Genomic DNA, 14518 nt, shown 5'->3' on the forward strand with positions numbered 1-14518 from the left:
ACAGTGGGTAGGGTGTTTGCCTTGCACAAGGCCGACCTGGGTTTGATTCTTCCGTCCCTCTCGGAGAGCCCAGCAAGCTACCAAGAGTATCTCGCCCACATGGCAGAGCCTGGCAAGCTACCCGTGGTGTATGCTATATGCCAAAAACAGTAACAACAAGTCTCACAATGGAGATGTTACTGGTGCCCGCTCGAGCAAATCGATGAACAACGGGACCAACTGGACGATACTGCTACAGTGCTACAGTGCAATTTCTGAGAGTGAGACACAGGCTTCCATTTTTGTAAGTCTTTTTAGTAAATTCTAATGTGCAATTAACTTTGAAAAACACTGCTTTCCTTCCCCCAACTGAGACCGCCTAGTTGTGACTTACCCCACATTTACACAATTTTCACCTGCAACCACTAAAGAAAACATGGGCCCACAGGGGGCCATATAGGCCCCATATGAGAAATGCTGCTCTAGATTACATCCACCTTCCCGAACACTCAGGACTGGAACTGGCTTTATGAAGTGCAGGTTGATGCATAAAGTTTGAAATTTTATGTCTGGGACATAAAAGGGATGTCAACAGTTCCATAGAAAAAAATCAACCTCACCGCCCATCAGATGTATGAGAGTAGCTAGACCCTTCCACACTCCTCCCCACCCTGCAGACACAGATACCTGAAATACATGTCTAAATCAATAGATTAAAAAAATAATAATAATTTGATCTGATCACATTATACCAGAGTAATTGTTATGTAAAAAGTAGTTCAATTCTCTAATTTGTTAACTCAAATATTAAAAAGTTAATCCCTTTTTTTTCCTCTGTTTTTTTCTGGTCACACCCAGCAATGCTCAGGGCTCTGCACTCAGGAGTTACTCCTGGTAGTGCTCAGGGAACCAAATGGGAAGCCGGAGATCGAACCCACTTTGGCACATGCAAGGCAAAGGCCCTACCACTGTGCTATCACTCTATTCCCAAAAGTTAATTCCTTGAGCTTTACATTTTCAAGTCTCATTTACAACATGTCTGATACATTGGCAAAAGCAGATGGATGGACAGATTTATTTAGGCTTGATGGGCATCTCTCACCTATTATTCCAATTCCCTTCCATCTCTACACAGCCCTATTATGTCTACCTTTGTGCAAGTTGATTCATGTTTATGTAATAGTTTAGTGAGAGTTTCTAAATGGTTCACTAAGACCTCTAAAAAGTACAAAATTAGACACATGCCTTAAGGGTTAAACATGACTAGCACAGCTTAATCTCAATGGTGTTCTATTGGTTAGGGAAAGTTATTTGATATTTTAAACCAACTTATAAGGAAATTAGGGAAATGGAAAGCAGAAATGTAAGTTGTTTCAAGCTTGACCACACACACACATATATATGTATATATAAGTATATATGTATATATAAGTATATACACATATATATATAAATGCTTTGGTTTCCTCATCTGTAAAATATAGTGAAAAAATCTCTAACAGATAGAATTACTATGAGGAATAAAGAGTTGGCATAAAGTCTAAAGAATAGCAATAGTAAGATAAATACTTATCTCAATTAAAAATTCAAGATAGATGGCAGTCTTCAAATATTAAATTAGGGAGAATCTATGGATAGAGCTTAATGGAGTTGAGCCTATACTTGCCTAGTTGAGGTTGTAATTCCATCTCTGACACTACATGACACCCAACACAACCAGGATCTGGGCAGTGGCAGCACCTGTATGTGAACTCAACTGTCAGGTCATACCACCAAGCCATGATTTTCCCTAAGTGTTCCCTCTTTTTTAAAAGGAAGTTAGGGCATTTCTCATTTCTAGTTCCATGTAAAAAGAAGCTTAAAAGCTGTCATTTCATGTGAAATAAAACAAGTAAACAACATAAGAAATCAATAGCTTTTTTGTTTTATCGAAGAAGTAGAGTTTCAGGGAAAAATGATGCCTATCTTCCAATCAGAGACCTTTGGATACAAAGATTTACAACTTTCTCCGACCTGAATTTCATAAGCAGAAACCTCTGAAATCACAGTTCTCGTTCACTAAACTTCCATTAAGGGAAGTTAAAAACCACTGCAATTAATACTTCCTCTGCTACCAAATTGAAAAACTGGTCAACAAGTGCTACTAATTTTAAATATGACCATTAGAGAGAAATGATGGCAATTTCATCCCTCTTAGAAATTGACAAATTCACAGATACTCTGTGAAACATATGTACAAGTTTGTACATTATCAAGTTTAAACACAGTGTTCAAAAGGTAAAATACTGTTCAGTACAGCATTACATTAAGAGAAATCATTACCACTCCAATTACAGTCTGAAAACACACCTTAGTTAAGGAGAAATAAGTATCATTTTCATCAAAACCTTTCAATAATTTTTACTGATATGTGTTCATTATGAAATCATCAGAAATTATTGTATTTTCATCACAATACACAGGTCATATATAAAATGAAATTGTGCATCAATTGGCTTATCTTTGTTTCTTACTTTTTCTTTTTATAAAAAAAAAATTTAATTTTATTGAATCACCGTGAGATAGTTACAAGCTTTCATGTTTGGGTTACAATCTCACAATGATCAAACACCCATCCCTCCACTAGTGCACATTCCCCACCATCAATATCCCGGGTATACCCCCTCTTTCCCACCATCCCCCTGCCTCTATGGCAGACAATATTCCCCATACTCTCTCTCTACTTTTGGGCATTATGGCTTGCAACACAGACACTGAGAGATCATCATGTTTGGTCCATTATCTACTTTCAGCATGCATCTCCCATCCCAAATGGTTCCTCCAGCCATCATTTTCTTAGTGATCCCTTCCCTATTCCATCTGCCTTCTCCCCTCCGCTTATGAAGTTTCTAACTTTTTCTATTAAAAACTTGATGGCAAAACATAATGTGAATCTATAAAAGGTTATAATTTATGAATATCTAAATACTGAAAAATATATTTTCCTTTAAATGGATATGTAATTAATATTCTAAATAGTTTTTAAAGAAATGCTATGCTGACTATGTCGATTGACATTAATTTCACATATATAATTATATTATTCACTATAACGATCATTACTTTCTATCTGAAGTTTTTAAGAGTATAGCTATATTATTGTTTAATAAGCATATTTAAATAGATCATGGATTATGAAACATTTACTATATAATACACACTGCATAGTATCCCACATGTATTAATGATACATTTCACTATAAATGATGATCTACGCACGCAGTAAGATACTTTTTAAAGAGTTATGGCAAACAAATAGAATTCAGGATACAGGGCTCCCGAAATGTCACAAAAGCTGTTATGATTCTACATATAAGATAAAATAAAAAATGGGAAAAATAATTTATCTGTAAATACAGAAACATATGAGTCAAGTATTCATTGAAAGATCTAAGTTCATGACAATAACTTTTAGGTTCTTAAAAATCTGTACTCCTCTTCGAATAAAGACATTTGATATGTTTTCCGAACATATCAAACTAGTATTTCTGATTTTGAGACTTAACTATCTTGCTTAAATCTTTATAATTATGAGATCTGGTCTAAGTTACTATTTTCTCTGAATTTCTCACAAAATGAAGATTAAACTCTTTATAAACCTGGTGCTTTACAAGAAAAAATACTGATAGATACTATCTCCCAAAATTAAAGAAAAATACCTATTTATAAAGTTAACATACCAAGGACTGTTATGGAAATTTCAAGATTAGGCTACTTATGTAAAAGGAAGGCAACAAAATGCCAGAAATATTGAGGGGCTGGTTGTAGACTGAATTTTACAAAATGTTCCAACATCTATGAAATGATCTCAAAACTAGCGGGGCAAGGGCTCACTTTCCTGGAACTGCAAGGACAGAGAATATACAATATACAAGAGAAACCCAAGTTTAGCGTGCAGACTGCTGTCTCTGGAATAGGTTTGGGAGCTGAGAATCTGAAATGACGCAGAGGCGAATTAAAACTCAAATGGCCCTTGGGTCCGGCTTGTGGCAGGTAACAAATCGGTCAGAGAGGACAACTTGGAGTCGAAGTGGACGTCAGTTTTTCTCTTCTTTTTTCGAGAGCCGATTCTACAATTTTATCGCCCAACATGGAGAAACACTCACCAGGTCAACTAAGCTGCAAGGCTTTCGTAAGAGCTGGGAACAAGTGACACAGACCCAGCACAAATGAACAAATAACTAAGGGCCATCAGCGCCCATAGGGCGTTGCTAAGGAAACGAGTTCAAACTCTGGGCTCACTCATCCAGGGTTTTCCCACGGCTGGTCACAGCGCCTTGGAGCGTGGCTACGTGAGTGACGCACGCAAGGGGCGGGGAAGAGGCGGGACAGGGGCGGGGCCGGGCTCGGACAGGCCGGGCGCATGCGTGCTGTGCGGCGCGGCGGGCTCTCGGGGCGGTGTCTGGTGGGCTCTACGAAGTGAGGGCTATGGCCTCCTGTCGGGTCTCTTCTGACATTGCTCTCCAAGAAGCCACTCAGCGAAAGTTGCGGAGGTTCTCTGAGCTGAGAGGTACCCAAGGAGGAATCATGGCTCTCCCGTGCAGTGGAGACGTAGGGCGCGTTAGTTCCCGGAAAATTTCCGGATGGTCGCTTCCTGCCTGCTTGTCCCTTCCTTGCAGGGCTGGGACAATCACCCACACCTAGCTAGCAATCGCTGGAGACTTTTTTCTGTTGTCACTGGCCTTTTTGTGTGTTATGCTTGTTACTTTTACTTTATTCCTAGTTCCTAGTAGTAGATACAATAAGCATGTCAATTTTATGGAGCTAGAAGACGAATGAAGACAATTATCCAGGGTGGTGAAATTGTAAATCCAAGTCCTGCGTTTGCTTAACTTTTGATTAAAAAGTCATTGTAAATTCATCCAAAGCATGGGGTTTTGTACATGGATCTGACTTGAGCCTTCTGCCACCCTCGCACCCCCCCACTTCACCAGTTTGTTTTTGTAATGTGACTGCTTATTGATGAAAATAATAAGCGAAAAATGAATCTTGGATTTTAAAAAATACGGAAGTTTACTTCAAAATATGTTTTGTATATACAGTACTGTTGTCGTTCTCTGTACAGCTATCAAAACTGGGCATATTTTTAATGAAGTTGCTGTTTGCTGCTTTTTTTAAAAAAGAAAGTGAAACAACAGTAAAGTCAGTATTCAGTACTGTGAAAGTGTAACCTATAAATCCTTTTCATGAAGCTTTCCATATTTCTACTTCATCAGTAAAGAACTTTCAACTGTCTACCAATATATGTTTTCTTTTTAGTTGAATTCAGCTAGGAATTGTGACCTTCCCGGATAACCAGAATTTTTTGTTCTACTCCAGTAGCATTTTGGTAATAAGGTCATATTATGCTACTAAGAAATAAAGTACCCACATTTACAAACAGCAACATTGTAAGAATGAATCTTTAGGTAGAATTTGTTTTGTTTTTTTTTTTGTTTTGTTTTTGGGTCACACCCGGTGATACACAGGGGTTACTCCTGGCTCTTCACTCAGGAATTACCCCTGGCGGTGCTCAGGGGACCATATGGGATGCTGGGATTAGAACCCGGGTCGGCCGCGTGCAAGGCAAACGCCCTACCCGCTGTGCTATTGCTCCAGCCCCATCTTTAGCTAGATTTTTTTTTCAACCAACAAAGAGTGATCTTGATCGATTTTATTTTTAAATAAAGTTTTATTTAGTGCTTTTTGTATCTTAAGAAATAATATAATAATTGACTTGTTTAAGTGCTTCTCTAAATCAAGAAACATCTAATCTTTTAAAATTATCTAAATGAGAGTATAGAACACAAAAGGAACAAATAAAAATATGTCTAGTAGACATTTTTAAATCTCTTCCAGTACTGTTTTAAGTTGTATTAACTAGCCATTATTTATTCTCTAATTCTCAAAGGAAGTAGATGCATTTAAAAAAGATAACTATAACTCTTTATCCTCTCTTCAAATAGGAAAATTTTACCTATTTTATCTTCTTTTCAAATAGGTAAAATTTTACCTAATATATTAGCTCTAGAATTTTAATAATCTTTGTCACTTCTTTCTTTTTCCACCTAGGCAAACCTGTGGCAGCTGGAGAATTCTGGGATATTGTCGCAATCACAGCAGCTGATGAAAAACAGGAACTTGCTTACAAGCAACAATTGTCAGAAAAGCTGAAAAAAAAGGAGTTACCACTTGGAGTTCACTACCATGTTTTTGTTGATCCCGCTGGAGCCAAAATTGGTAAGCTTTTATAATCAAAGTTATAGCATAGATTCTTGGCAAAATAATCACTAAAAAAAGTGTTCCTGTGGTTTATAATTTATCAAGTATATATTTTTAACACAAAATCTTTCTAACTTGCTTTTCAGGTCTGAGAGATAATACAGGAGTTAAGGCATTTGCCTTGCATTTGGTCAACCCCATTTCAAATCCTGGTACCTCATATTGTCCTCTGACACAGAGCCAGGAGTAAGTCCTGAGCACTGCAGGGTATAGACTAAAATAAATTTTATTTTAATTCATTGTTTTTCACAAAATATAGCAACTGGTTTTACACCTTATGACATATCAAAAACTCCCAAATTTTAAAAAGAATTTGATCTATTTGCTGAAATTTTATTTAGATGGGGAATATTCCTTTGGGTATTATCAGTAAAAATCTTTATGGTTTCTCCCATTCATCACTCCACTTCTTCAGAAATGTACATAAATAAAGCAAATAGAAAAAAACAATACACACATACACACATAGACTCACAATACAGAATGCAAAAAAAGCAGTCTAATGTCATGTACATATTAGCTTTAAAATTCAGTTTAGGTCAATTTGCATTTTGACTTTCACTATCACTATCCTGTTGATCCTTGATTTGCTCATGCCAGCCCAGGCCCAGTAATGTCTTCATTCGTCCAAGCACTGAGATTTTAGCAGGCTCTCTTTACTTGTCCTTCCCACATTAGAGGCTCTTTTGACTTTAATTGCAAATAAAAGTATATACTATTTCTCTGAGATCATATTCCATGTAGTACATAAAACTGAAGCTACTGAATACCAAAGGTAGGATATCTGTACATTAGACTTTGACATTGTTTTATGTCAGGCAATTTTTTGAGGGGGTGGGGGGGTTTGGTTTTTTGTTTGTTTTCGGATCGACTGGCTACTGGGTGTACATGTTCTCCCTAAAGCTCCCTTTCTCCCAGACAAAGCTCTGCACCTCAGAAATCACTTCTCAGTAGCATTCTGTGGCTCTGAGGTTGGGTTGGTTTCTTGGTAAGGGTGTCCCAGTCTCCAGTTCATCTGGTAGCTTCCCTCTAGTTCATTTGTCAGGGTTTCACATACATTGCTACAGATCTGGCAATGAGTGCATAAGGATGGAAGCACAGGTTCTGTCAATGCAGCCATCTTCACGCCCCATTTGGTAGCATTATTTTAGTGGATTTTATCATTTATAATTCCAATTGTATGTATACACGTGTATGCTAGGGCTGATCTTACTTAACTTATCATTTTACTACTATTGTTAGTAGATTAAGTCATTAACTATTAAAGACTGATTTCTGGTTTTGTGACAGTTTTTTTAATTGCTATGAGATATTTATCTTCAATTATAACAGTTAAACTTACCATAATTTTAAAGTTTTAGTAAGTTTCAGGGAACTGAATTTTATGTTTTGACTTTTTCTTTTTTTAAGGAAATGGAGGATCAACACTTAGTGCCCTTCGATGTTTGGAAAAGCTATATGGAGATAAATGGAATTCTTTTATTATACTGTTAATTCACTCTGGTAAAGTTACACTTTATTAATTTACATTTTCTTTAAGTAGATCTGTGTTCTCTCTTGCAAATACGGTACCTCCTTTCTTTTATTTGGAGGTTTTCAGCTTTGAAAGAAATATTTCATGCTTTCTTGTTTTTTGTTGATGTTGTTAGAACCATGCCTTTCACAAATTTTATCTTTAAACTTGTAGATCACATGCATTTCATGCATATAATTTTAATTATTTACATAAAAAATTCCTTTTTTATAACACAAGTCATCAGTATATCTTAGAAGAAATTCTTGCTGTAGAGAATGTTGGTTAGCATTGTAATTATGAGAATTTTGCCCAATATTGCTGCCAAAAGTCTTTAATCCTTAAAATAATTTAGTAAATGAAAAGATGATAACAGACATGGTATTCATGGCACTGCATATAAGATGAAAAATCACAAAAGAGAACTTTTCAGTTAAAAGAAAGGAGTGGAAAAGGCATTGTCTCAAATAAAGGTAGTTTTTTTTTAATTGGCTATATTAAATCATTGAAAATTATTTTAAATTAAAAATTCATATTTTAAAAAATTTCTTTCCTTTGTTATTGCAATTATCTGTGTCATTATCATATATATGATATAGGTGTTACAAATACAGGCTGTGCTGTCCATTGAGGATTATACACATTTTTTATTCTTGTTAAACATTTGTTATTCCTCTCTGTAGGATATGGCAGTTAGAAATTTTATCATGAACCAGAACACTCTTGAGTGAGATATTTTACAATTAATTATCTACGTAATTTTTAAGGCAGTTTCTATTTCTTATGGTTCGTATGTAAGAGCCATAATTCATTATAAAGATGATATAAGCATCAAATTCTGAATAAGAGAAAAATGAAAATATTCAAATACATACCTTAATTCCAGAACAAGACATTCATTTTCTCAGTTCAGTAAATATTACAGATTAGAAAATATCGTTAAAAATGGATCATTAAAAAAATTTATTGAAGAAGCACTAAATTGTTTCAGATGAAAAGTATTAGACTTTGACACCTATGTATACTACATCTTATCACCACCAAAAATCTTGCTTCCATGTACTGGTATACAATTTACCTGTGTCCTTTACCCTTCTCTCAGTCCTTACGTTTTTGTAACCACCAGTTTGTTCTTTGTTTTTTTTTTTCTGTTTTTTTTTGGGGGGGGCGGGGGGCACATTCGACGATGCACAAGGGTTTTTCCTGGCTCATGCACTCAGGAATTACTCCTGGCGGTGGTCAGGGGACCATATGGGATGCTGGGAATCAAACCCGGGTCAGCTGCATGCAAGGCAAACACCCTACCCGCTGTGCTATCGCTCCAGCCCCTTGTTCTCTGTTTCTAAGAGTTAAGTTTTATTTGTTTATTTGAGTTCTTTCTTTATTTTTCACATGTAAGTGAAATCATATGGTGTTTATTTTTATATAACTTAAAAAATGGTATTATTAGGGCAATAAATGTTTACAGTCATCTAGTTCTTAGTAAAGGGAAGAGAAAGTATTAGCTCTCATTTGTTAACAAAGGTGTACTCTGTACCAAGTACTTTATGTATATTATTGATCTCATTAAATACGATAAAACAAATATTGTTTGACATAGCTGACTTGGGAAAAATCCAAAGATAAGTGGTTTAAAATCATGGATTACGGCTTAAACACATTTTATCTTGTCTTTTTACTATGTAATGCTCTTAGTATAATTAGTTACGCCAAAATGATGTAAGTTATTTAGTGTAACTAAAGACAACACATTGCAAGGAATTAAGAAATCATAATATTCATCTTAAGAAAAAAATCCTTTTAAAGTTAAAAATATATAAATTTTAGTTTAGGTAAATATTTTTAAAATCCTTTTAATAATTTTTAATAAAGGTGGCCTTCCTTTAAGTTTATATGATTATTTAGCAGATGATTTCTCATCTGGAAATTATTCTTTAATAATTACATATTGAAATGGGCACGTTAGTATTTTGGTGGCCCTTTTTCTTTTTCTATGAGTTGATGTACAGTATGTTTTATTGAACTGTTGAGCTGTTGTTGAAATTTGTTATTTTAAAATATAGGAATAGAGGTCCCTGGAAGGTGATTCAGTGGATTAAAAGACTATCCCCAAAACTACAAAGTCTATGAGTTTAATTCCACTGCGCCCTATAAGATCTGAAGTGATGCCCATAACTACTAGGGTTCCCCATAAAGACAGGGCATTGGAGATGGTTCAGTAGAAAGCACTTAGGCAAATATTAGGGTCTGAGCATAATATCATTGCTGCTCATCTGCGGAGGTAATCCTGACAGCTCCTAGATTTGGGCTCCCCTGCAAGACAGGTATAAGATCATTTTTGGGGGCTGGAGCGATAGCACAGCGGGTAGGGCATTTGCTTTGCACGCGGCCGACCCAGGTTCGAATCCCAGCATCCCATATGGTCCCCTGAGCACCGCCAGGGGTGATTCCTGAGTGCATGAGCCAGGAGTGACCCCTGTGCATCGCTGGGTGTGACCCAAAAAGCAAAAAAAAAAAAAAATTAAGATCATTTTTGTTGTTTGGTTGATTTATAAGATAATATTTTAACCCATATACTTTCCTGACTTGTTATCACTAATGATTATTTAAAATAACTCATAGATTTTAAAATTTATTAAAATCATTTCCTACTCCCACATCTTTAAAACTGAATGATATTAAATGACTGCTTTTGAATTATATTATAGTACATTATATATATTATAAAGAACTGCTTTTGAAATTTTTTGTTTTGTTTTTAATTTTCGCACCACATCCATTGATGCTCAGGATTTACTCCTGGCTTTGTGCTAAGGGATCACTCCTGGCCAGTTTGGGGGACCATATGTGGTGCCGGAGATTAAAGCCAGGTCAGCCACATGCAAGGCAAACACAATACCTGCTTTACTACTGCTCCAGCATTGCTCTCGAAATTTATAATCTGTCATTGATTATTCTTTCCCGAGTTACAGCAATTCATTGTATATGCTTTTTTTTTAATTACCAATATTTTAGGTTGTAACTGATGTTCTAGGTTTTAAAAAGTCTTACAAATGATGTTATAAACAAATGTTTTGTTATTGTTTAATTTGACAGGTGGCTACAGTCAACGCCTTCCGAATGCTAGTGCACTGGGAAAAATTTTTACTGCTTTACCTTTTGGTAACCCCATTTATCAGATGTTAGAGTTAAAACTAGCCATGTACATTGATTTCCCCTCACATATGAATCCTGGAATTCTGGTCACATGTGCGGATGATATTGAACTTTATAGTATTGAAGATTCTGAGTTTATTAGATTTGACAAACCTGGGTTTACTGCTTTAGCTCATCCTTCTAGTTTGAAGATAGGTACTACACATGGAGTATTTGTCTTAGAACCTTCTGATTACTTAGAACCCAAGGACCTTGAATACAGGTGTTGTTATCGTTTCCTTCATAAGCCCAGCATAGAACAAATGCATCAGTTTGGTGCTGTGTGTAGACCAAGAAATTTTTCTCAACAGCACTTTGGTGGGAGTGACAATACCTCTCTTAAATTAGATCCCGAGTATGTCTACACTGACAGCCTTTTTTATATGGATCATAAATCAGCAAAAAAGTTGCTTGCTTTTTATGAAGAAATAGGCACACTCACCTGTGAAATAGATGCCTATGGAGACTTTCTTCAGGCCTTGGGGCCTGGAGCAACTGTGGATTATACCAGCAATACATCTAATGTCACTAAAGAAGATTCAGAGTTGGTCAACACGAGACAGAGAATATTTCACCTTCTAAAAGGAACATCTCTAAATGTTGTTGTTCTTAATAACTCCAAGTTTTATCACATTGGAACAACTGAAGAATATTTGTTTCATTTCACTTCGGATAGCAATTTGAAGCTAGAACTTGGCTTACAGTCCATAGCTTTCAGCATCTTCCCAGCAATACCTAAATCCTCTGATAACACATCCTGTGTCATTCAAAGTATACTGGATTCAAGATGTACTGTGGCATCTGGCTCAGTTGTGGAATATTCCAGATTGGGTCCTGGTGTTTCCGTTGGGGAAAACTGCATTATTAGTGGCTGTTATATCACAACAACTGCTCTTTTGCCTGCAAATTCTTTTGTGTGTTCTTTAAGCTTGAAGATGAATGGGCACTTGACATATTCGACTATGGCATTCGGAGTGCAAGACAACTTAAAAAGGGTTGTTCAAACCTTGTCAGATATAAAGTTACTTAAATTCTTTGGAGTCTGCTTTCTCTCATGCTTAGATAGTTGGAATCTGAGAGTTACAGAGGAACTGTTCTCTGGAAACAAGACATGTTTGAGTTTGTGGACTGCTCGCATTTTCCCAGTTTGTTCTTCTTTGAGTGATTCAGTCACAGTGTCCCTGAAGATGCTAAATGCTATAAAGAACAAGTCAACATTTAGCCTAAATAACTATAAGCTCTTATCCATTGAAGAAATGCTTGTCTCCAAAGATGTGGAAGACATGATAGCTTACAGGGAACAAATTTATCTAGAAATTACTTCAAACAGAAAATAGTTAATTTAGCGATATCTTAAATATTATATAACTTCAATTTTTTATTACATTACAAATATAGGAATTTGTGGGGATGGTATTTAATTAAAGTAACTTAAAATAATTGTAGCATAATATTAATATGAAATAATTATTTAAAAAAAATTTTTTTATTCAGTCACTGTGAGATAAATAAAGTTATCTATGATTATGTTTCAATCATACAACATTCCAACACCCATCCCTTCACTGGTGTACATTTCCCACCACCAATGTTGCCAATTTCCATCCTTTTACCTCCCACCATCAGTCTCTCTTTATAGCAGTTATTATCATTATAAAAATAATGAATATTTTTTAAGAATATGAAAACTAAGATCAGAAATGGGATTTATTTATGTATATTTCTATTTTATTTTTTAGACATGAATTTGTGAAACATTGTTTTATTCACATAGATTCATATGGTAACTATCTAAGCATATAGTTAGTTTTCTTTCTTAGTTTGGCTTTAGGTACAGTAAATCTCTAACTGTTTACTGTCTGTTCTCTAAACCTGCTCCAATCAAACTAACAAAAATGTCATGCTATCGGATCTTTAGAGTGCTAGGAATAATGTAGATATTCTCTTTCAAAAGCAAATCTATAACTATAATCTAATAGTTCTGAATATTCATGATAAAATTTTATTTATTGGCCTTATGAAAATGAAGAATGCCATTTTATTCTTATAAACTTGAACTTAAATTATGTATCTTAAAATTGTTCTCAGTGTGAAGAAGATTGTGGATTCACTGGTAGTTATAAGATTCACTGATAATCATATGATTTCATATTGAACATTGCATTCATCTTTTCATTAATCCCTTTAACAAAATTATTAAATTACCAGATGAACTGATGTTTTCTCTCTATTGTGTATTTTCTGTCCATGTACTGGTGATATGCTGAGAAATGGTAATTTACCAGAAACACTAACAAAATACACAGATAGTTTGCAATTTCAAAAAAATTGGTTGGAATCACTAGTTATATGTTCTTATTTTGGTACAAACATGTACATAAAGTGTCTTTATGTCAAACTATAACACTGAAAAGATTTGCCAGAATTTTGTATGATTTGAATATAAAATAAATTGAATGTGAATGAATTGAAGTAAGAATTGGTGACACAAGTGCATGCTAACTTGAAACTAATTATTTACTAAACCAGGAGTAACTTGTCTGAAAACTTAATGAACAGTATTGTAATCTCAGGGCTTAAGTAAAAATTTTGGAAGGTGGTATGTATATAGATCAAAAACTAAATTATTCTTTATGCCATTTTCTGTTTTAATATAAATCCTTTGTGCCTCAAAGTTTGTCTGGGGAAAGTCAATTTTACTCAGGTCAAGGAACACAATGTTTATTACTTATATTTAGTGAAATTATGCTAGCATTCATTTTACTAAACCTTTCAGTGGTTATTGCACATCCATCTGCCCTTCAGTGTGAGTGTGTTTGAAACCATATTACAGTTTTATTCATGCTTTCATATGGCTGCATGTACAAAAATATTGATTACTTTTTAAATATGGGGGAAATTACAGCAGTCTCCCATAAGAATAAAACTCTATTGTGTTTCTAGCAGATCTATATCCATGAGCAACAGCAAACCAGACTTGCCATGTGTTTCAAGTTTGTTTATTTGATTTTAGTAGAAAATAATTTGAGTCAGTTTAAATATTGGAATAAGTGGATAATAAAAGTTGCCAATTCCCCATTGCATATGCATTTGTAAAACAGGAGATGAAATGTGTATGTGTCTATGAATTAGTCACTGTTTTCATTTACCTGTAGTGCAATGTAATAATTGGCATTTGTGTCTGAAGATTTCTTCCCAACGGCACTATATTATTCATGCAAGTAAATGTTTGAAATTAGCAAACTTAATGTTACCTTCTGGGATGGTTAGACAAATAGTGTTGCCTTTTCAGCCACTGTCTGCTAGAATTTAGTAGCCTTTCAAAGTATAGAATTCATCCACTCAAACAAAGCAAATCTCTGGTTGCCACATGCCAGTGCAATCCATCTGCTGCTGACATTTCCCAACTTTCTGTGCCAGAATTTTATTTCTTCAGTTGTGCTTCAGGGTATCATTGAAACAGTCTAAGCTCTAATGTCTATATTCTTTGGACATGTTGTAGGTGTGTTACTGATCTACTTTTTGAATGTT

At 35.1% G+C, this 14518-nt stretch overlaps 1 protein-coding gene across 1 annotated transcript; it reads left to right on the forward strand.

Moving 5' to 3' along the window:
• The first annotated feature begins 4380 nt into the window (after positions 1-4380).
• FPGT (fucose-1-phosphate guanylyltransferase) lies at positions 4381-13204 on the forward strand. The gene is made up of 4 exons (XM_004603346.2): positions 4381-4528; positions 6070-6237; positions 7690-7782; positions 10889-13204. The coding sequence occupies exons 1-4, from the start codon at positions 4447-4449 to the stop codon at positions 12322-12324; spliced, it is 1779 nt and encodes a 592-aa protein (XP_004603403.2). The 5' UTR covers positions 4381-4446; the 3' UTR covers positions 12325-13204.
• Positions 13205-14518: the final 1314 nt, after the last annotated feature.

Source organism: Sorex araneus, chromosome 5, assembly GCF_027595985.1.
Source record: "Sorex araneus isolate mSorAra2 chromosome 5, mSorAra2.pri, whole genome shotgun sequence".
In the NCBI taxonomy this organism is placed as follows: Eukaryota; Metazoa; Chordata; class Mammalia; order Eulipotyphla; family Soricidae; genus Sorex; species Sorex araneus.

What these genes read in the sequence shown, in the direction of transcription:
- FPGT (XM_004603346.2), top strand. Translation starts at nt 4,447, where the DNA reads ATGGCCTCCTGTCGGGTCTCTTCTGACATTGCTCTCCAAGAAGCCACT. An exon ending in GAGGTTCTCTGAGCTGAGAG is followed by an intron (nt 4,529 to 6,069) that starts GTACCCAAGGAG and finishes TTTTCCACCTAG; the next exon opens with GCAAACCTGTGGCAGCTGGA. An exon ending in TCCCGCTGGAGCCAAAATTG is followed by an intron (nt 6,238 to 7,689) that starts GTAAGCTTTTAT and finishes TCTTTTTTTAAG; the next exon opens with GAAATGGAGGATCAACACTT.